The sequence below is a fragment of the Pimephales promelas genome, chromosome 7 (genome assembly GCF_988280905.1).
Source record: "Pimephales promelas chromosome 7, fPimPro1.hap1.1, whole genome shotgun sequence".
In the NCBI taxonomy this organism is placed as follows: domain Eukaryota; kingdom Metazoa; phylum Chordata; class Actinopteri; order Cypriniformes; family Leuciscidae; genus Pimephales; species Pimephales promelas.
Window position 1 is genome coordinate 31481356 of NC_142775.1, and position 23263 is coordinate 31504618.

Here is a 23263-nt window from a genome sequence, read left to right on the forward strand (position 1 = left end):
ACATGCTCATGCTGAGTTCACGGTCATGTGCTTAGTCGGAGACTCGCACACAAACCCCTAGTCACACACTTCTGAGAAGTCCTCCGGAGAGTCAACACGCTATGTCATGCTGAGCGTGAGGGCTATTATTAGGGGTGAACTCTAACTGCGAACTGGTGTGTTTGTGTGTCCTATATTGCAGATGACCTACGACCTGACGGGCTCGCTGGACAAAAACAAGGATGTTCTTCCCCAAAACATCTTGTTTGTTATGAAAAGTAAGGATATTATGAGTTTTGTGCTGCATCAACCTGTTGATGTTCAAAAAAAATGGACCATGGTAACCGCAGCTCCTGTCAAAAGCTGTACTATTTTGTAACTATTTTGCCCAATATTTTGTTTGTACTGCACTTTCATTCTCTAGACTGCACACGATTCACTACTGATTTTAACAGAGTACAGGTAGCTGTTTCCAGTTAGTAGTGTGACCTAACTAACATCTTGTTAATCCCCAACAACTGTAATCTTAACATCCGTACCTGCTGCAGTGCATTTCCTGGAAGGCTTGACATTCCAGCTCCTCTCCCCCACGTTAAGCAGGTCAGAGGTCGACATGAGGCAGGAGCGTGTGCACACGTTGCGATCTGAATGGGGCGCTGTTATGTTGTTTGTGAGGCTGTTCGTGGGGGATGGTGTTAATGAGGGGAGACAATTAGCTCTGGCGCCTGGCGTAATTAAGCTCCAAACGTGTGTAGCCTTGTGTTTATTTTCTCTCTCCATCTCTCTCCCCCCCCCCCTGTGTAGCAAGCGAGAATGTGCTCATCCATCAAATGTTCCAGTGTAAGCTGACTCAAACGGGTTCATTGGTTCCCCACCACCAGCGGATGAAGCTTTGCGGGCCCAAAGGCACTTTGCTTAACAAGAGCAATACACTAAATCCTGCCAGAGATGCCAAGAAATATGTGGAACTGAACAAGGTACTTTAATTCATAACAGTGGAACCTTCACAGCCTATTTACCCCAGTTTCATATATTTGTATTTTTTTATTTGCAAAGTATTTTAGTTTGATTTTTTTATTTTTTTTTTTTGGGGGGGGGGGGGGGTTAATTCATTCATTTATGCGGGTTTTTTTAATAAAATAAATGCGTATGTTTATACATTTATATTTGTATGAATACTTTTATTATTATTATTATTTTATTAGAAAAATATGTTTTATATTTCTTTTTTATTAACATTTATATTTTAAAGTATTTTATATAATATTTTATGAAATTTTCTATATATATATATATATATATGAAGAGCTCTTTTCCAAAACGCTATAAATCCATTTCAATAGTTTTCAGGAAAACTACATTTTTTACCTAGACCCACACATTTTGTGAATATTCAAATTATCCTGTTTAAATGTTTTATTGGTTCAGTCTGAACATTTTGAACAATAATTATTAAATCAAACAACAATATTGTTAATGATAATTTAAAAGTTAATTTTATTTTTTTCCAAAACGCTATAAATCGAAATAAACCTCAAACAAATAGTACCAATTTCAACATATGCATGAAAAAAAACAAATTATTAATACCAATTTCAACATATGCATGAAAAAACGAATTATTAAAAATGATCAATATATGATAACGATATTCAAAAAAGGGATGGGCACCCCTCCAGCACATGCACACACACACAGGCTACATAACATGTGAGCAAAGCGGAGCAGCATGACGCTTAAATATAAGTTAAAAAATAAAAAATAAAAAAAAAATAAACATTTCACATTTGTTTTTAATAATATTACATTACTTATTTTTATTATTTCATCTATGTTGAGTAGACTATGAAAAGGGAACCGCATGAGATGAGTAAGATAGGATCAAAATTCAAAAGCTGCCCAATATCGGAAAATATTTGGAGTGCGTCAGACATGATTTTGACCACTTATTAAGTTTTGTTTTGTAGAAAGCTTGTAAATTTCGTTTCATATAAATTGTATCTTCATTTTAATAAATGTTTCATCGACAAATTGACTGGATTAATACATTAGAAGTAAATATCAGACAATATAATCAGGACACAGAGGCGCGCAGGTGAACCGGAGCGCGTCTCATAATATGAACCGAAACACCGCGATGCTTGCCTCACACAGGCCTGAGAACTAAGCTACAGAAAGCTTTAAACATCTACTTTTAAACAAAACAATTAAAAACAAAAATAAATTGGCAACTCTCTGCGTATGTAGGCTAATTCGAAGTATGCGTTTCTCTATGCGCGTTCACTGCGAAGATGGCGAGTAAGCATCATCAACTTTATCTTTGTTGCTGACACTGACAGAAAACACTAGTTTATTAATAAACAATTCAAATGTTTCATGCATAATCATTACTTTTGCCGGTTCTTTGTGGCAAGCTTTATGCATACGTTGAGATGCGAAATATGCAATTAAAAACGCTCATATGGTTTCTCTCCCATTTAATTAAATCAATATATGTGATTACTGATAATACAAATGGCTTAAATGATCTACTACTAGTCGACTAGAAAACTAGGACTCATTTTGAGGAATGAATGAACATAATACACCTCTGTTCAGAGTGCCGCCGTGCTGGATTGTGTAGAGCGCTCATTGAATTTGAGGATTTATCGTGTTTAGGCTAAAAACAGGGCTGGTGCTTATCGCGGCTTGGGAAGAAACTGTATCTTGCAGTACATTTTAAACAAGGAAATATAGCGATTCGGCATGAAACGTTGATGGAGCAGTGAAAGGGTTCTGTCCGCAGCAGAATGACACGACAAACTCATTTTTTAAAAAAATGTCGTTTAACGCGTTTTGGAAAAGAGCTCTTCATATATTGTTATTAAAACAACAAATAAAACAAAAATAAGTAAATACACATTTTTATAAAATATGCATGTATTTATTTGTTTTTTTAAAACATTTATTGCAGTTTGTTTTATTTATTTATGTGTTTTGATGTGTTTTATTTACTTAATTTTTGTTTAAACAAAATAAATACATAATTCATACATTTATATATGTATAAATACTTTAGGTATTTAAATATTTTTGTAAAGGAATTTTATTATAAAAGTGTTTTATTTGTTATTAATTTAGTTTTATTTAAATGTATTTAAAAAAACAAATCTATTTTACATGATATATTACAAAATCATATAAAATATTATTTATTAACAACAAATAAAACAAAAAAAATCATAAATATTTTATTAAATTAGTATTATTATTTACATTTGTATTTACTTAATTATTTGTTGTTTTTATTGTGACAAAAGCAATAATGATTTGTTGAAAGAATGGAGAAAATTCAGCATCGGATTTGATGTGAATTGTTTGGCTGCGGAAAAGAATTATACAATTGACCAATACTTTTTATTTTGCGTCATTTGGTCACATCAGGCGTGTGAACAGACCTTTGTGTAATGTGTGTTGTGTGTATGTGGGCTTCCCTCCATCGACTATGACGTGCGTTATGTTTGCAGTCCGTGTGACTTCACAATCCTCCACAAACTCACACAGCGGCGATCCTACACCACATGACTGCCACAAACAAGTCGGACACAGTCCATGACCAAACAAACAGTGCCTTTTCCTGAGCCGCTTTATTTTTAGCTTATCGAGTTTGTGCTAGGAAGTGACCTAAATTAGACACCGTTACCCCAAATACATTGTTCATTGATCAGCTTTCCACATCCAGATATCCCATTCAGAGAAAACACGGGGCTTTAACCGACCACGTCACACCAGGCACAAACACACACACACACACACAAATGCGTCACTCTGGGTGTTTGCTCTTCACACAGCTCTATCTCTGCTGCATTTCTCAGTCACCCTCCTCCCTTTCCTACACTCGCAGTCTGTTTTTCTCTCAGAACAAGCTTGTGTTTCAGCGATGTGCTGTCAGTCTCTCGTTTCACTCGTTCTCTCCGGCATAGACATTACCTCTGCGCTCATTTCTAGGGTCAATCTCACAAAAACATGTCCAAATTCATCACAAAATCAAAAGAAACAATCTGAAATGAACAAATGCAACCACGCAGTTGTATAAACACTTAAAGTAAATAATAAATCACTTTTTTTCTTCACTGTATAGTAATGAGAACGAGACTGTATGTCATTCAGGAAAAATGATATTCTACTCTCTTTAACTGGATTCTTCAACTGAGTCCAGAACTGTTTTCAGTTAAATTAAATTTCAGTCTAAATTTTCAGTGTGATTATTTAGTAACACTTTCATTTAGGGTCTAATTCTCAATATTGACTAGCTGCTTATGTTAATAACATGCATATTATTAACATTGGCTGTTTATTAGCACTTATAAAAAAGCACATATTAATATTATGCGTGACAATATTATACGTCCCTTAATCCTACTCAATACTATACCTAAGACTTAATAACTACCTTACTAACTATTAATAAGCAGCATTTATGATTTTATTAAACCAAAAGTCATAGTTAATAGTTGGATATTTGTCAGAATTGGATCCTAATCTAAAGTGTGACAGATTGTTTTATCTGCTTTGCAATTTTAATGTCACAGCAATGTGTACATTAATAAACTGCCAGATTAGGGACCCATATAGATTCAAATATGTGTGAATATTAGCAATTTTTCAACTTTACACATCTCTTATGCAATCATAATGTATTGTACAGAGCCCACATTCGGGGGAAATAAGCATACATTTTGTTGCCATGTTGTTGTTTTTTTTTTGTTTTTTTTAATTTGATCTCTCGTTTCAGATAAATCGTGGCCGTGTTGTACTAATTTGTATCTTGTTTAGTCAGATTTTGATAAACGAGGGAATGAATTAGTAAAACGTGGCCACAGTTTACCCAAAACAAGGGAACAACTTAAAGAATTAGTCATGGGAATGTTCAGAAATAATTTTGTTCTCCCCATGTTATGTGTATTGCTGTTTTGAGTCTTTTGTTAATAGTTTATAATTGTTTTTCATTTCAGTCGTTTTGAATAATCTCATCTCTTGCGTCCATCAAATTCCAAGCAAAATGAGATGAAGTAACTTTTGTTTGTAAAGCCTGTCATTTACTGTTATTGAGTGGAAACCCTCACCCGTGACCCTCGCTTTCTTCTCTTGTGTTCTTCAGTCCCTGTATCTGTCTCTTAATCGTACATGCCATCTCTCCTTTCCTTTTCTTGTGTCAGTTGTCAAGTCAGTGCTGTAATGTGTGTGATCGTCATTGGGTGTATGAGCTGTCTAATTGGCACAGTCTTATATAAGAAACCCAGTATGTGAGACCCCTGGTTACACTCTTACATAAGCAGTAATTCAGTTCTTATAGAGTGACTTGGACAGTAATATAAAGTAACATGATGTGATCCTATGCAGTTTGAAACAGAAAATCACAAATGAGTGGTTTGGTTTGACTTTTGAGAGAAATTGGAAGTGTGTCCTGAACATGTAGTGTGGTGATGGTGTTTTCTGGGAATCACAGCACCCCGAAGAGATTTTGATTTAAACCAGCAGTTTGCTGCAAAAATATAATCATTTTATTTCCTTCTGAGTGGCTAAATGACTGAGCCGTGTCATCGGTGTGTGCCCTTTTCTACCAGAACAGCTGTTTGTCTGAAGAAAAAACAAACTGTTCCTTTTTGTACAGCACAGTTTGAACCAGGTTTGTTTTTAAAGCAACATTATATCACTTGTAATTGATGCTGGGAAAATATATTTTGATTCTGACACCAGCTGTACTGAAAAGAACAGATAGTTGTCGCAACATGTTTGTCTTACGTCAACAGATCAGTGGTAGTGGGAAAACAAGCCAAAGGGCCTGAAATTGCTCTGCCTTGGTATTATTATGGTACTTTTCAATATTTGCATTCATGCATTTGGTATATTATTTTAGCCAAAATGACTTTGCATTTTAAAGTATATTTTGATCCGTATGTGTGTTGCAGCATATGAACTAAACTCATGAACTTGCCATTTCTAATATGTAAGTCCACTGTTTTTAGCCAGCTGAAAACGCCGTGCTTTGGGCGCTTGAGAGTGTTTTGGCAGCGTAGCGCTTTTTTTTTTTTTTCCGTCGAGACATTTCTTTGCTATGATACGTAATATCCGCAGCACAGTTTACTTGTAACTGATTTCGCAGATCATTTGTTTCAAACGAAAAAAAAAAAAATTCATCCACTTTGTTCGGTTAGCTCTGCTGGTTTATGTCGTCGTACTGAAAGAATGCCGTGACAGTTGGTCGGTGTGGTATTAGTCCCGCCCCTCCTCCACTGTGATTGGACGGCTGGGTAAAAAGTGAGATGAGATTAACTCTCGGCGACCAGTAAAAAAGTCTCGGCGCTACAGCGTGAAGAAAACGCTCGTTACGCTCATGGTGTTTAAAAAATGCGCTGCTCCTATTGAAATAAATTGAAAACATACGCCTGCCGCGAGGAAAAACGCTTTAGTGGACACACGGCCTAAGAGTAAGATTTGTATTTTATTTGTGTTATCATTAAGCAAGTACACATTCAATTCATCCAATTTACAGTAAATGCATATATACTGTTGCAAAAGTAAATCCGTTTCAAATAAATGTCTAGTTCAGTCATTTCATTCTATTGGGCACAGACTAATTGGTCCTTTACATACAATCTTCAAGCTACTGCATGGCACACGCTGATTGGCCTCTGGCGATTCTGCAACCAGTGAGATTGCTTGCTCAGCATTTAAAGGGAACCTATTATGAAAATTTTAATTTTACATGGTGTTTGAACAACAAAGTGTGTCGGCAATGTGTGTACACATCCCCCCTATAATGGTAAAAATCCACCCACTCCTCCTTTTTAATCCTTATAAATCATAATTTGCAATTTACTATTTACAAAGGGAACGCATAGACACACTCAGCTTTTAATCCAAATAGTACACATCTTGCACATCTTTTTCCAATGTGGTTTTATACTGCAAATGGCCAATAAAGTGAAAGTAAAAGTACCGTCAGTATTTCCCTTCTGGATGAATATACAGAAAACGATGTATTTTTACTATGTATGTGGTGTTTCAACTCAGTCTTACAACTCGGTTGCCATGCCAACATCATCTTTAAAAGGCATGAAGATGAATAGTCACATCTAGATCTCCTTCCTTTCTTTACTCTCCTCATATAAAGTGGTCTTTCTAACACTAAAACCATTCTTAAAAATGTATGAATGTCATTGCAATAACAAGATATCAATGAAAGTGACATTAATTAATTTAGGGTAACATAGCACAAGCACACTTTAAGCAAAACATTTTAAAAAAAAAGTGTAAAAAATTAAACCTATAACATTATAAAAAAATTGGATGGATAAATGAAAAAGTAGGACAAAATATCTGGACTGTTTCTTGTCAAACGTTTAGTGGACGTTCTTTGTTAACCCTATAAAGCCTACTGTATCATATTCGATGTGCACATTTGGTCATAAAAATTGTCATTGTACTAAGATATTGTTGAGAGATAGCTGATTTATCTATATCCGTTTAATGTAGTCTCCTGTACTTTTATGAAGATCTCAGTATTATGTTTCCTTCCAAAGTTGGAAATTTAACTTGTTCTTAATATCACATAAAACATTTGCAAATAACTTGGCGTTTGCATCCCATTTGTTCAAGAGAACAAAACCGTCACTTCCTGGGATGCTTTATACTTCCAGAAAAATGGAAGTTGCTGCAATGGGGGAAGTTACTGTGGTTCTTTTTTTCCTACATCAGACTTAGTCTCAGGGCACGCAGATGAAGCGCAGTAAACGCTGTCATGTTATCTCATGTTCAAACTCTTGGTTTTGTGGAATGCAATCATGTGCGACAGTCCTGGAAGGGAATTAAAACAAATCATTTTGATGACAGACTTTGCCAGACATTTCAAAATGATCAAACCAAGTTTCGAGATGCCGTGTAATGAAATTGGTTCCCTGGTTAATCCAATGACATCCTCTGTTGAGGAAAAGTCTTTTGCTGCGCATGGAGGGATTTATGCAGTAAATGTGTTTCCATCATAGTTTGTCTTTTTATCAGATAAAAAAAAATGCTCTTTTTTATGCACATTTTTTGAATTTATGCGTGTCTTGGTGTTTCCATCCAAAGTTTATTATTATTAGATTTTTTAATGCAATATCTCAAAATGTGCATAAAATAGGTGGATGTATACATAGCTATTGATTTACATTGCAAGCTATCAGAATTTCATCCTATTTTTGACCATATAAATATCATGTTTTTGCTCAGTTTGGGCTTCTTTTTCTCTCCTCCATTATGAGCTCTGTTTATCATGCTGTATGATCCATACAAGTGGTTCAAAAATCCAAATATGGTACTCAAGGAAAAACAAACTTTTGCTAACCTTTTTAGATTTTGAAAAAAAAAAGGTCATACAATTCATATAAAGGTTCATTTTCATATATCCACAGAATTAAACATTTTAAAAGATAATTGTGACATTTTCTCGCAATTGTGAGTTTACATATAAAGACCAAATTGCGTGATTTAACGTTCTGCCTGCAAGTCAGAACTGCAAGATATAAACTAATTTCAGACTTTTTTTCTCGCAATTCCGACTTTATATCAGGCAATTCTGACTTTATTACATGCAATTTTGACTATAAAATGCAATTGCGAGTGTGTATATCGCAATTCAGACTTTTTTTTTTTTTCGCAATTGCAACTTTAAATCATGCAATTCTGACATGTTTTCTCAGTTATAATGTCCAATTCTAAGGAAAAATAGACTTTTTTTCTCAGAATTGCAAGTTTATATCTCACATTTTCTGACTTAACTGTGACTTTATATAATGCAATCCTGACTTTATGTCTCCCAATTGCATGAGTCTGCAATTCTGAGAAAAATATTTTTGAATTTCGAGTTTATTTCTCACAATTCTGACTTTATATCACACAATTCTATAGTCACAAGTGAGAAAAAAAGTCTGAATTGTGAGATGAAAGTTGCAATTACTTTTTCATTCTGTGGCATAGGTTCATGTCATAAAATATTCCATTAAAGATGTTTATTAAAAAATAGCATGTAATAGTGGTAAATAAAGTTGGATGGATGGATGGTCTAAAAGTCTTTTTTTTTCTCCTCTGCAGCTCCTGAAGAAGAAGGGAGCAACGTCCTTCTTGCAGAGGCTTGAGCGCTGTGGTCCAGTCACTTTGGCAGTGCAGCTCAGGGTAAGTCCACATTAGAACCACTACCAACCCCCAAACCTGCCCATCCAGATGTTCATCGCACTCCATGGATTTAAATTCCTCTTTCCAACCGCATTTAGTCTCATAATAAAGCCTGCAGATTCACAGCACAAAAAGTTGCCTTGCATCTAAACATTATAGATCTGCCAGGAAGACATCTCAAAGGCCCATGTGTTTGTGGTTTGAACAACACTAGAAGTGTTCCAGTGTCCTGCCGGTCTCATAGGCCCAGTGTGGTTTTGTGGGGAGGAAGGATTTTGGCCTGCTGATGTTTTAGCGATTAGGGTGGGTGATTGTAGATGGAATTGGATTCTGTATGAATGAACAGCAGGCTCACTGTTTCTGTGGGAGAGAAAAGCTCACTGATGTCTTCAACACACCATCACTGATCTCATATGTAGACTTGGAAACAGTCATTTTATCATGTATCATAAAATGCAATACTTACAAATAATCCTATTTATATATAGCAAACTTTTGAACAGTAGTGTATGTCCACTGTACTATTAAGATTCAAGAAGCTTTAGATGCTTCACAAAACATAGTTTTTTAGATGGTTAATTTTTAGATTATTTAGATTAACAATTTGTTTACACATAATATATGTGTGTGTACTGTGTATAGTTATTTTGTATATATAAATACACACATATGCATATACTGGATATATTTAAGAAAAATGTGTTCTATATTATAAATGTATCACAAACTTTGTAATCCACTGAGATTTTTAAAACCTGAAAACAAAAGCGTATAAGACAATACGATATGAAAATACAGACATTCACAGGGCATCATGCACCTCATTTGACTCCTGTTCCTGTTGTTTTCAACGTAAACTAACACACCTTTCCCTTTCTACCAATGCAAGTGTCCCTTTGTAACACACCTCCCTAATAAAATAACGTCCCATTCTTGTGCGCATGCAGGCATGTTCTCGCTTTAATCATGACCTCATTCTCATACCAATGGAATGCAGAGATCTGTTCATGCTCACACGCGCTAAGACTACGTGACCTGATTTCATTCCCCTGTTTCTGCACCAGGTGATGTAAGGGGTAATGCAGGGGTTTATGGGAAGAGCACACAGTGTTTCTATATAATCTGTCCCCTCTGTTCAGGGATGATTACATCATACAAAAAAAAAAACATTTTATGCACACCGTTCGCACAAACACATGTGCTATTTATCCACACTTAAATAGGTCCCAGACGAGAGCAGTAGAAGAAGCATGAAATCCTTCAACAATAATAAATAACATCTAAGCTAATGTGTTTTTCATTAGCGTTCACCCTCACAGAAACATTGAACTGTCGTAATTGACAGCTTTTTTTTTTTTAATTTGTCTTTGAATGGCTTATTGTACAGTATGTTGTGGCCTGCAGCGCCGTCTTTCCCGTCTCGTTTCTGCCGGCTGGCGTCAGTAGAAGTGTCACATGACGATAGCAGGCTCATTGCTGACAGTGCTGACACAGCACAGACTCATATGCTTATGACGTCGTCATTTAGATCCAGCTTTTTGGGGGGTTTACCAAGTAACAGTTGCAAGTTTATTAAATATTTGTTCTAATTTTATATTATTTCCACTCTATTTAAAGCCCAAACTATATGTAAAAGAGGCCAGCAAGTAAAGAGTTGTGGAAGTAAAACGTCACTCCGCTGGCCTCGAGGCGCACTAGCGACTGATGCTAGAGACTGGTTTTTAGCATCCATGCTAGTGTGCTAGTTTAAATCCCACCCGAAGCAGTGCGTGTAGAACTGAGGCGGTTACATTGGTGCCGTGACCCGGATGGGAGAAAGGCTTAGGGTGGTGAGTGTAACAGAGGCCCATTAGTACGAGCTGTGCAGGTAAACCTCACTCCGCTCATCTCACGAGGTGCGTTAGCAACTGACGCTAGAGACTGTGATGTTTAGAGCCCTTGTTCGTGCTCCCACCTCCCATGCTGTAGACACATGTTCACTCGGAGTTAAAAGCCTGTGTTCTATGAAAATATTTTACCTCTCGGGGTTCCAAATGTGGCATTCCTGTAGCTCAAACAGTGCTAGCAAAGCCAGGATTATGAGTCTGAACCACTAAATGTAAACTGATAAAGCATATTTACCTTTAGCGCAATGCCACTTGAGATAAAACCATCTACCAAATCCATAAATTTGACTGATTCTGTCTACTAGCTGCTCTTTTCCATATACTGATTGTGAACAAAAATCTGGACTTTTAAGTTCCAAAGTGACAAGAAAGCAACAAAACAAAATGTCTATACAACCTATACACTGTATTTCAAGTCACCTGAAGTCATGAAGTCACATTCGCAGCATATATGGTTCAGTTTTTATTCCATTTTTTCATTTCAGAGCTTGACAGCTCCGGTCCCCATTACTTTTCATTATATGGAATAGAGTGGCCTGTACATTTATAATTTATCCTCTTTTTGTGTTTCACCAAAAAAAGACTTTTGGGCGAATAAATGATGACAGTATGAAGTATTTGTTTAAATCCATTCTACAGGTTTTTTCTCAAAGTTAGTGCAGATAATGCAAAAAAGGAGGGAAAAAACAACAACCCTAGGTTTGGTTTGGCCCTTCTCGTAAGTGGTGACAGATGGTGAGAGGAGGATTCACCATGACTCATGTTGCTACAAAAATGGAATCACTGAGCCAAACTGATCTGTCTGAATGTAACGTCATGTTTTTCTCCTGCTCTGTCTCGTTCCAGAACTCTCTGTGTGAGATTACCAGTAAACTGCAAGCATGCACCCCCCACTTTGTTCAGTGCGTCAGGCCCAACAATACCGGAAAGCCTGATGTGTTTGACAGCTTCCACGTGTCCTCACAGCTCCAGTATGTGGGGGTTCTGGAGATGGTCCGCATGATCCGGTATGGATACCCAGTTCGACTGTCTTTCTCCAGCTTCCTGAGCAGGTGAGATCCTCAACCCCCTCAATTAGGCGCTGTTGTGAGTTGTAAGGTACTTTCCACGACTAGTGACACCTACAAACAGGTGTCACATTACTGTTTTAAGCTGTAAAAGCACACATCCTATGTTCTTTGGACTTTCTACTCATTAAAGAATCCTGAAAAAAAAAAAAATATATATATATATATATATATATATATATTCACCGTTCTCTGGGTTCGCTCGGCCACCGTACTAAAGAACACTTACACAAGGTACCTTTGCCTTTGGTTTAAAAAATGCCATAGCAAAAACAACTAGCCTAACTAATATAAATTTCAAGTATTATTAAAGACAAGTAAACACTCAGTAAATAAAATAGAGCAAATCAACAAATTAGGAACCTCACAAATAAATAACACTGTTCAAAGATATGATTGAAATATTTGTTTCAAGATTTTGAGGTATCCGGGTACAGAAACTGTGATCAAATTTAAAATAACACTGCACTTAAAATAATAAAATATACATTACAAATATACTGTAGTTACAAAAGTTGTTCAGTCAAGAACAGTGAGTGAATTTCTTCTTTGTCTTTTGTGATTAACGTTATCATAGAGACGCAGCAGGAATATTAGGCTGCTGTCACTTTAAGAGCAGCACAGGCATTTTCTTTGTCAACTGTTTACACTCACTTAAGTCATAGCCGACTGTGTTCACAAGGAAATTTTGACCTTTTTGTGTGTATTTGTCCATTCAAATGCAAAAAGATGTGGAAGAGAAAGTATCAGTTTTCGTTTCCCAACCCTGATATCTATTGTTTCCAACCATTTCAATCAAATTGCAGTATAAAATCCTATTTTTAAAATAATGTGCAGTGGATATTATAATCAACTCACAGAAGAAAAAAATACCATTAAATAAAGTAAATAATAACAAATAGAATATTTTAATAAGTAAAATGATGGTAGTATTTTGATTAGGGATGCACCGATCCACATTTTTTCACTTCCGATCCGATCCCGATACCTGACTTTGGATATCGGCCGATACCGATACTTTTCCGATACCAGAGCTGTGTTTGCTTTAATAGTATTTATCATTATTGTTGATTTTATATGATGCTGAAATAAACTCCTCTCTACAGGCAAGGATGATATGTACGTATGTATGTCAATATATATATAAATATATATATATATATATATATATATTAAACAATAGATAGACAATTAAACAAAGATACACATTATACAGGCCTACACAGTGCTTTAATTTCAGGAAGGTCTACAAACATTAGGCTATTCAGGTATGGTCTTAAAAAGAATTATAATAAAGTAATCAAAAGTAAAATAGCACTGCAAAGTTTATCATAGATAGATTTATGCTTATTAAAGCTGAAGTAATTCATTCAAGAGCTGTGAGTGATTTTCTCTTTGCCTTTGGTTGTTTGATTCTCAGTAATGTCGCAATCATCACATTTATACTGCTGCCCCTTTAAGAACAGATGAGTGAGTTCAGATTTCATAGTCTACTGATGCACCATATTTTCTCCCAAATATTTCCATAACTACGTTCATTTTAGACATAATAAATTGTTTAAGTGTTAATCTCCATGTCGGTCGGTTTGACATTTTTGTGCAGGCTACATTTGATCGTTTAGACGCGCATATGAAGCCCAGAGTATAATTTGCTTGTCTTGTTGCTGTCTGTTTCGGAGCGCGCCGCACTGGGAACAGCATCTCTTGCGCACATTTTGTGCTTTTAATAGCTCTTTTTATTATTAAAAGCGTCCCGCAATTTAGTAACAGCAGAGACTGCATTTTACTACAATCATCGATCGTGCTGATTCTGTCTTAAAGTTTGAGTTTTAGGGAGAAATGACAGTGCACCGCCGCGATGGGAAGGAAGTTGGCTAGACAGAATGCGGCTATTGTTTTTAATGTTTTTTTTTTTTTTTTTTTTACCTCAATATATTCTTTAATATTTGGAAATCAGACTAATATCACAGATCTAAAGTGTAACCAGGCTACGTTTCCTCTGTCGTCACTCATTACGCCGGGCTGTCATGTTGTGCTTGCTGTTGCACCGCGTGAGGGATCTCTCTCTTTCTCTTCTGGACTGCGAATTGCAAACATGCATCAAATAGTTTAATTAATACGGCTTTGCAAACATTGCACTTTGCTGTCTTGCTCTGCTGCGGTGTTTCCAGTTCCACCATATGATTTCCACACAGCGAACATGTTATAGCTCAGTGCTATCCTGCTAGCTGGCTGCAAACTGCGGAATGGATTTCCTGAGCGGGGGTGTGTCTCATTGAGCCCTATGTTTTACAGTCACTGATTGAGCTGCACCTCCGTTCAGGGTATCCATTCCACAGTTTGCAGCCAGCTATAGCAGACTAGCAGGCCCGGCGGGAATCACTTTTGGAGTCATTTCAGCAGACAACGTTAAAGCGCAGACATGGATCATAAATATCGGATTTCTCCGCAGGTTGGATCGGAAAAATCCGATACGTGAATTATGCTGGTATCGGTCCCGATACCGATACTGGATCGGATCGGCCCCATCCCTAATTTTGATTGTTCATTTTATTACTGTAGGGTAATAAATGTCACCTATTAAGAAATGTGGGGGCCTCTCCTAGAGTCTGTTTTTAAATTGAGCAGTTCATATCCTGAGTATGTTTCCCATGAGGATCATATATATATTACGTAGAGACTAACTGAGGTCAAGCTGTCTGTTAAACTCTATTTCTGCGGATGTATATTTATGTTTCTATACGCTCAGCACAAGATGTTTTTCAATCCATTTCTCCTGCCGGGTCAAATGAGTTAAAGCAGCATTCCACAGGAAATATATTGTAAGTGCACTTTCTCAGACGCTGATATGAGTCTACCTGACTCAAGCTGTCTGCACTATATGCTCTAGATGGGCTTTCAGTTCAACTGAGGTGAAGTAGCTGTACTGTATATACCCTATATGTGTGTGTGTGGGTGCAACGTTTTGGGTTTCACACCATGATTAATGGCCATAGGGAATGTGTGTGTGTGGTTTTTATTTATTTTATTTTTTCTGTGGCCATTTTTTCTGATGGGGTGTTAATGGAACAGTTTTGGAGAGGATGAAGTGCACTAAGATGGGTCACCCTGATCTCAGCTGAACTTCACGTGACTGGAAGAGAGAGAAATGGGATAAAGCATCAAGGAGAAAGATTGGAAATTGGATTGAAACAGGGGGACAGGATGTAATTTCAAGAACTTTTCCCCATGCGTTTCAGAATGTAAAAAGAAATAGATAAAAGCGCAAGTGAAAATAAAAGACAAGCAGGCTGTTCCCTTTGTCAAGAAAGGGTTCAGCGTGACTCTTGAGTTCATCTTCCTCAGGGAACACAGTGCCTCATCTTCATGTCATGCTGACACTTTTAGAATAGGCTGTTCCCGCTCCGCACAAACCAGGATTTATTTCAGTGCTGGAAAGGCTCATAAAGTTCCCACTCAATTCATTCCTATATCACCCCCTTTTTAAACTTAACTTTTGTCTGAAGGTCACCGTGATCTAATTAGAGTTTTTTTCTATTTCCTATTAAAACAGAAAATTTAGTCAGGACCGAGGATTTATTTATTTTTTTGTTCTTTTTTTTTTTTTTACATCACATCCATGGACATGATTTGCAGCTTGCTAATGCTAGTCAGATTGGCAAGTGTCATTTGGGAGGGGCATTATTATTGCTGAGTTGGCTATACATTTAAAAATGTGTATATTTTCTAAAACGAAATTATGACAGCGACTCTGTTCACAGTAAATACTGCTATACATGAACTCATCTCTGCATGTGGTGAATCGTTAACGTTCAAAACATGGCAACGATCTTTCAAAACTTGTTATAAGAAATGCTTATGAACTGGCTGTCAAAATAAAAGCTTGGCTTATTAAAATAGCCAGGACAAATAGACAATTTGTTAAAAAAAAAAAAAAATGTATTTTTTATATTTGTATAAAGCGTAGGGTGGGGGTTTTGCATGATGCTGGGGGCGCCAAGACTGATCTTGCATACCCCTCAGCAAATAGAATTAACGTTTATTAATAAACGTGAATTAATTTTGGCTAGTGTTACATTATATTCATGCAAATGCTTTTAACCAGTCAAGCCCGACAATACACAAGAAAACTTGCCGTCTACGAATGTCCTGTTTGTGTGACACCATGCTTTTTTCCATCGGAGAGAACTGAAGCCGCCAATGTCCCGATGTGGCACTGACATCTTTGGACTTGAGTCTGCGCACTTGCGTTTTCAGGACCAGACATGCGCAATCGTGAGCAGGAAGTAAAGCCCCGCCCTCTCTCTCGCTGAATTAATCGCAAGCACACGCCCCGCACTTTCCTTAAGTGTCAAGTATCCATAAAGAGCAGTCTAAAAATGAGTTAAAGTTTTAAATGAATAAAGAGTTGTGTGAAAATGAGAAGTGTGTGTGAGATCTGCATCATGTGCGTGAGCAGCAGATCTTAGTTATTAATATTAATCAAAGAACAAAGCGAACAGAGAAAATCACTCTCTGTTCTTGACTAAAGAACTTTTGTAGCTTTAAAGGTGCATTGCGCAACTTTTCATGTTAAAAATAGCCGTTTACTAACCCATACATGCTTAAACAATCGCCTGATGGGCTGAATGAGCCCTTCTTTGATCACTGCGATCGCCTCTATAACCCTGTACAGTGAAATATATAAGAGGGATTCGGGCTCGAATCTGAGACTGGGCGTGACGTCATGCGCGTTCACGCTCGCCTGGCTATGTCTGGCAGGTTCGTGTAGCTATTCGCCGCCGTTCTCCGTATCAGAGAAGACAACTCGAGCGACACAACTCTAGTCAGCTTTCCACAAAAGTAGACGATGGATTCAAAGGGGCTGTTTACACCTGGTCACTTCATGTGTCTTCTGTGATCGGATAGCTATTCGATCGTGAAAAGACCAGGGTGTAAATGCCCTCCGAAACGCATTCGAGACGGATTTGAATTCGATCGCTCAAACCACTTGAGGACGTGGTCTGTGCCGTATTCCAGACGAAACTGGACAAGTGTAAATGCATCTGGTTGTTGAAACCAAGCTATATGTCATGATATTTTAGTCATATATGACGACGCGCATCACCTGAGCAGCTGAGCTGAGCCCCTTCATCAAGCGCCGCAATCTATCGCAAATCAAAGTGAATTAGTGAAAGTAAGTCGCAGACGCTTAACACTACCATCTTCATTAAAAGTAAAGAAATGAAATGATCTTACCAGTTCTGTTGCCGATCTCTCTTATTGCTGTCTTTGCTGATTTTGAAATTAGCCGATGATTAATAAAATCCAGCTCATATCTGTTGCTTTCGGTGACGTGCACTTCATTAAATCTGTATATGGCGCGGAAAGAGACCGCTTGTAGCTCATTACAAACCCCAACGCAAACTCCACGTGAGACAGAAAATAAAACTTCTGTCTGTCCAGTGCCATGCGTCGGAATAAGACGAGAGTCAACATCGGGAAGCTTTCAACAAACGGAGAGATCTCCGGTCGTCTCTAGGGCTCAAACGGGTCATAGCCTATACAAAGCGATAACTGAACGTGTTTCCATAATAATTCAATCATAAGTGGATACAGTAAGCACAGGGAGATAGATGGAAACAAAAACCGAAGTTTTCTACTACCCCCGTTTCCCCCTCTCACACAAGTGTGTAATTTACTCGAATGCCTTTCCTTTCATATATTTTAAATGACTTGCAGATTTATTACTGTATTACCTCATTATGACTGTAACAAAAGATGTGTGCCGCACAGTGTGCGGCTGATGCTCCTTAGTTATGAACAGCTCGTGCAAACGTGCGTATGTGTGTGTGTGTTCCTCCATGAACGCGCACAGCTCTGGTTGCAGTTTCGCTTGTCGTCAGAGGGGGCGTAGTTCTGCAAAAACTCAGAGACTTGCGTTTAGCTCCTTTAACAAGGATTAATCTAAATTTAATTTAATTAAGCAGTGCAGACTGTTTTATAGCTTGATTAAATTTCTGTATATTTTACAGAGCACAGGTAAATATGACATTTATTATGGGTTTATGTGAGGATTGTTTTAAGTTAAAAAAAATCAGGCATCATGTAAGCTGTATTAGAATCAGTGATACTGGCCTTTTATTCATATTGATATTAAAGAAGTATTTAAAATATAAGCTACTTTCTTTGTTGTTTTTATTAATTAAGAGATTATTACATTATACAATTATAATAGCTTCCATTAAAAACTTAAGTCGTTTTAATGGCGATTAATCATGGAAAAAAAAAATCATTTGACAGCACTAATTTTAGTGAATGATAAAATGCTCAATTCACATTTCTACTCTTAGGATGTTTCCGCATTACTGTTCTTTTCTCCTGAATATCTTTCTCACTGTTTAATCATTTTTGATTTTTAGTGTCTAGTTTTCCAATCTTCTTCCCTGCTTTTTTTTTTTTTTAGCAGTATAATTCAGTGTGCTTTGATTAGATCACACACTGCTCTTTCTCTCTCGCTCTATAAAGGATAAAAGGATTACGGTAACATTCCAGTGTGATAATGAATCGGGACGATGCTGATCACGTGATACTGTAAGTTTCCACTACCCAGCTGTAAACATCATGAATCTTTGAGAGAGATAGAGGGAGGGAGAGAGAGAGAGTGTCTACGGACACTTTATCCTCACAGAACATTTTAGCTCCTAGACAGCAGCTCGTGTTGACTCTGGATTAAATGACCCAGACATTTGTGACATTGCTTGTTTAGACTGGGGAAAAATAGCACAGATTCTCCTGTGATAATGAATATTGTTTTGACTACATGAAATGAAGCATATAGCCTCCTGGTGTAACATTGGTGTTATTGAGAGCAGTTTCCCTTTTAGAAAACGTAGATATGAGACAGATCAACTGTGCACCAATGTCTTCTTTACTATTGGTAAATCCCCGATATTCTTCAAGTTAAATCGAAGAACAAACAGACGTTATTTCGAAATCTGGCCAAAACAAAGTTTGTTTGGAGTTCGTTGGAGATCAAACGTTCTGGGAAAATTTTGGGAAACGCCTTTAAACTACCATTGGTCTGCGGCAATTACATAATACGTAGGTGTGGCTCTGAGGCTCCGCCTTCTTTGAGGTGGAAAACTTATCCGGTTCATTTCTTCTGTTTATACACAAAATAATTATACATAGCACACACGAATATATTATGTTAACACAAACTTTTATTTTGGAAGATTACGCAATTAATCTTTGCAAAGTCCTAAAATAAACACAACTTGACTTGGAGTGTGGAATTGGTGGTACAAACATTTCCGCAACTGCTGCAGGAAAGCACGCAGAAACCAATCTACATATTCATCTAAATGCCGCTCTTGGCAGTGTGGGTGGCTACGGGATGTTCGCTGTATCTGCATCTTTAACAATCTCAAAAATATTAGTATTTGGATAAAACAGGAAGGGAGGGAAATCCTCTGTAGTCACTTGTGTCAGCTGCTAATTTGCATAAAGTAAAAGTTTTCTCAACTGTCACGGCAAATGGTATTTGCGAGACATATGCTTTGCATCATTTCAGTTAATATGTGGCGTCTGTTCTCACATTCCCATGCTGTTTTTCTACGAGCGCCTGGATGACGTGGTGCCATGTGCACTGTTTGTTTTTGTTAGAGTGCATACGTGTGTGTGTTAGCATCACAATAAGGCTGAATTGAGCCAGACGGGGTGAGTGGCTGATGTTGTGATGCAGGCCGACGAAGGCCAGACGATTGTGATGTTAATTTTGGGGGTTTTCGAGCGAGAGGTTGTCTGATGCAGAGGTCAGTTTCCATGGCCTTTCGTGAGGAAGCTGTGTCAGCATTGTGTGTGCTTTATGACATTCAAGCTGTTCGTGTGCGCTTGTGTGCATGTGTATTTGTGACCACTAACTCACTCGTGTATGTCTATATCAAAATATGTGTAATGCACGTCCTAAAACTGATATGATTGTTTATCATACTCTACTAGGATTTATTCATGCCCCAGTGGCATTAAGTTCATAAAAATGTCAGCATTATTGATATTCAAACCTCCGTTTATGACCAGTAAGAGTCTGATGTTGTCTTTTGATTCACTGATGCCTTCACATTTGTCCTTGTTTTTGAGGCAGAGGAACCAGACAAACAGACATTGATGACAAATAGATTCAAAATGATAATGTGAGAACAAATTCTGTAAAAATCTACTTAAAATAATCCATGTATGATTTGCAGACTGCATTCTAATGAAGAACATTTAAAAGAACATTAATGTGAAATAGAAAACTTTTGTAACATTATAATTGCCTTTACTGTCACTTTTGATTATTTGAATGTCCTTGCTGAATAGAAATTTAAATTTATTTAAAGGTGCTATATGTATTTTTTAGCGGCCTCTATCGGTGATGTTTCAAATTGCAACCAAAGCGAGCACTCATGGTACACGCCGGCCACAGTGAGACGTTCAACACACCGGAGAAAGATTCACACAACATGCTGGAAACTCATGTCCCACTGCAACGTTACAATAACAGGCTTATTTTACCAGCTTGACTTTGAACTAATGCCCCATGCTCGTACCATGATAACGTTACATTTGTGGTGTTATATAGCATAAGGTATTTTACTAACTATTCGTGTATCTTTCACAATCAGCATTGTCAACATATGATAACCAAAACGGTCAGTGAACTATATTGAACAATTTTAGTGTAACAGTAAGATCGCAGGAAGTAACATTACTGTACTGAATGTGTCTGGAAATGTGTATTATATACAATATGATAGTAGTGCGATGAGTAGTGAGGTTAGACAGTAGATCTAGTACATAAAATAAAAGTTACATCCTAAAGCACCTACTTTTTGTTATCCTGGAACAGTCTTTTGTATTCATGTCATATCTCATATATGTTGTACATTAGTTTACCTTGCTGTTTTAGTAAAGTTTACCGTTATTTCAGCATATCTGAAAACTTGAAAAAAATAAAAATAGCGGAGGTCTCTCGATAATTCAGTCTGCCGATATTGATCCGTGTTTTAAGTCGATCCGATTCACGTTTGGCCTGACTAGCTTCAGCAGATACATTTTTGTTTTTATATATTTATGTGGAGTTTATGTTGGAGTGCGTGTTGTGCTGGTTGTGCTGTTTCTGGTGTTACCAAACTCCATGTCGTCAGCTGCAGTGCCGTCGCATAGACTTTATATAAAAGGAGAAAAGGATTTCGCAGAAAATCCGACCCGGAGACTTCACATAAAAATAGGAATACTGGCCTTCAGAGGTAATAGCAAAACCCAACAAGTGGATCATTGTAATGTGTGATTACAACCCCTTCACACACAGGCAATAAAAAAGATTCATTTTAGATGAAAAGTTACATATAGCACCTTTAAAAAATTTATTATAGTGACCCCAAACATTTGAATATGTACATATAGTTTATATTCACCAAAAATAACATACATGTTAATAACATGTTAAATGGATAGGTCACCCAAAAAATGAAAATTCTGTCATCGTTTACACAAAAGAAGATATTTTTAAAGAATTTTGGTGACCAGACAGTTGATGGTAGCCATTGACTTCAGTGTTGGAAAAAATATATAAACTATGGAAGCCGACATTTCGCCAACATTCTTTAAAAATGTCATATGTTGTGTTCAACACAATAAAGAAACTCATTGGAGGGCTGGTATATATATATATATATATATATATATATATATATATATATATATTGGTGGCACTCCCTTCATTATGATTTTACCTAAAAAATGTTAGAAGGTAAATTTTTTGAGAAGCTATTAAAACGTATCCTATAAGTGTGAAATTATCCTAAAAACTCTATTATGTGGATTAATATTGTGTGAAAATCTGACATATTTCCCAGCTCTATCAGACATTCAACGTATCATTCTGTTTGCACTGCCCTCAGCAAACAGCAGACGAATCACTACAAACAATTTTCCACTTAATCGTGCCATGCGCCAGCCGTTGTCCTAGTGCACATGTGTGCTGGTTTTCTGTCGACTTTTGGATAAATAAAGAAGTGAAGCCTTGGATAAATGCGTCTTTGTGTTTGCTTATGATGTGGAGTCATGTGTACCCTCCATCCAGCACGTCCCTTCCAAGGACGCCTGGACTTCCCGAGGCCAGAAAAGAGACTGCGAGTCACAAAGAACCCATTCACCACATCCATCAAGCCATTCATGAGCGTGTGTAAGGGGAAAGGGAAAGTTATTATTTTTCAATGGGTGTATGTTTTGCACACGTGTGACGTTCAGTCAAGATTTTTTTTTTCGACTCTTTGTATATGATTTTCTTCTTCTCAATCATCATGCTAGCTACCCCCGCTCTTGGTCTTTATGAATGATTTGTGGTGTGCAGTCTGATGTGTGTGTGATAGTCTCTGGCCCAGCACTAATGAATATGACAGGCTTATTTATCACGGTTTAGCTCAGGCCTCAGGACAAACTGCGCTTCCACCCTTAAACGCAATGCAGCATCCTCACTGTATTACACAACACATACATACTCACAAAAACATGGACCAGAGTCAGAGATGTGAATGAAAGGGAATGCAGCAAATGATAGAAGTAATTATTATAGTTTCCTTAAAGGGATAGTTCACTGAAAAATAAACATTCTGTCATCATTTATCCTTATGTCTCCTGTATGATTTTCTTTATTTTTAGAAACACAAAAGAGGATGTTTTGAAGAAAGTCCATTTAAAAAGAGTCAATGGGGGGGGCCAAAATTACATTAGGCTCTGCTGGCTTTCATCGAATGGACAAAATAGTCATCCGTTACCCAATAATATCTTATTTTGTGTTTTAAAGAAAGAAATGCAAACAGGTTTATTCTTTTAAACACATATAGAAATAGTCAGGGGTTGTTGTTTTTTTGTTGTTGTTTGGAAAAAAAGGCTCTAATGCTCAAATAGGATGCATTTATTTGATAAAAAAAAAGTTTTGTAATATATTTAGAAATGTTTTATTGATTTGAACAAAGCTGAGTTTTCAGCATCATTACTCCAGTCTTCAGTGTCACAAGATCCTTCAGATATCATTATACGTTGATTTGCTGCTCAAGAAACATTTTCTCATTATTATTATTATTATTATCAAGATTAAAAACAATTGTG

The 23263-nt window shown here is 36.9% G+C and overlaps 1 protein-coding gene across 7 annotated transcripts in view; it reads left to right on the top strand.

Moving 5' to 3' along the window:
- myo16 (myosin XVI) overlaps nucleotides 1-23263 on the top strand; it is a 166552-nt gene that overhangs the window by 110714 nt on the left and 32575 nt on the right. For all 7 annotated transcript variants that reach the window (XM_039683123.2, XM_039683120.2, XM_039683121.2 and 4 more), the window contains 4 exons: nucleotides 182-257; nucleotides 784-956; nucleotides 9094-9174; nucleotides 11907-12112. In XM_039683123.2, the coding sequence (XP_039539057.2) occupies nucleotides 182-257; nucleotides 784-956; nucleotides 9094-9174; nucleotides 11907-12112 (536 nt within the window). The remainder of the gene's footprint in view (nucleotides 1-181; nucleotides 258-783; nucleotides 957-9093; nucleotides 9175-11906; nucleotides 12113-23263) is intronic.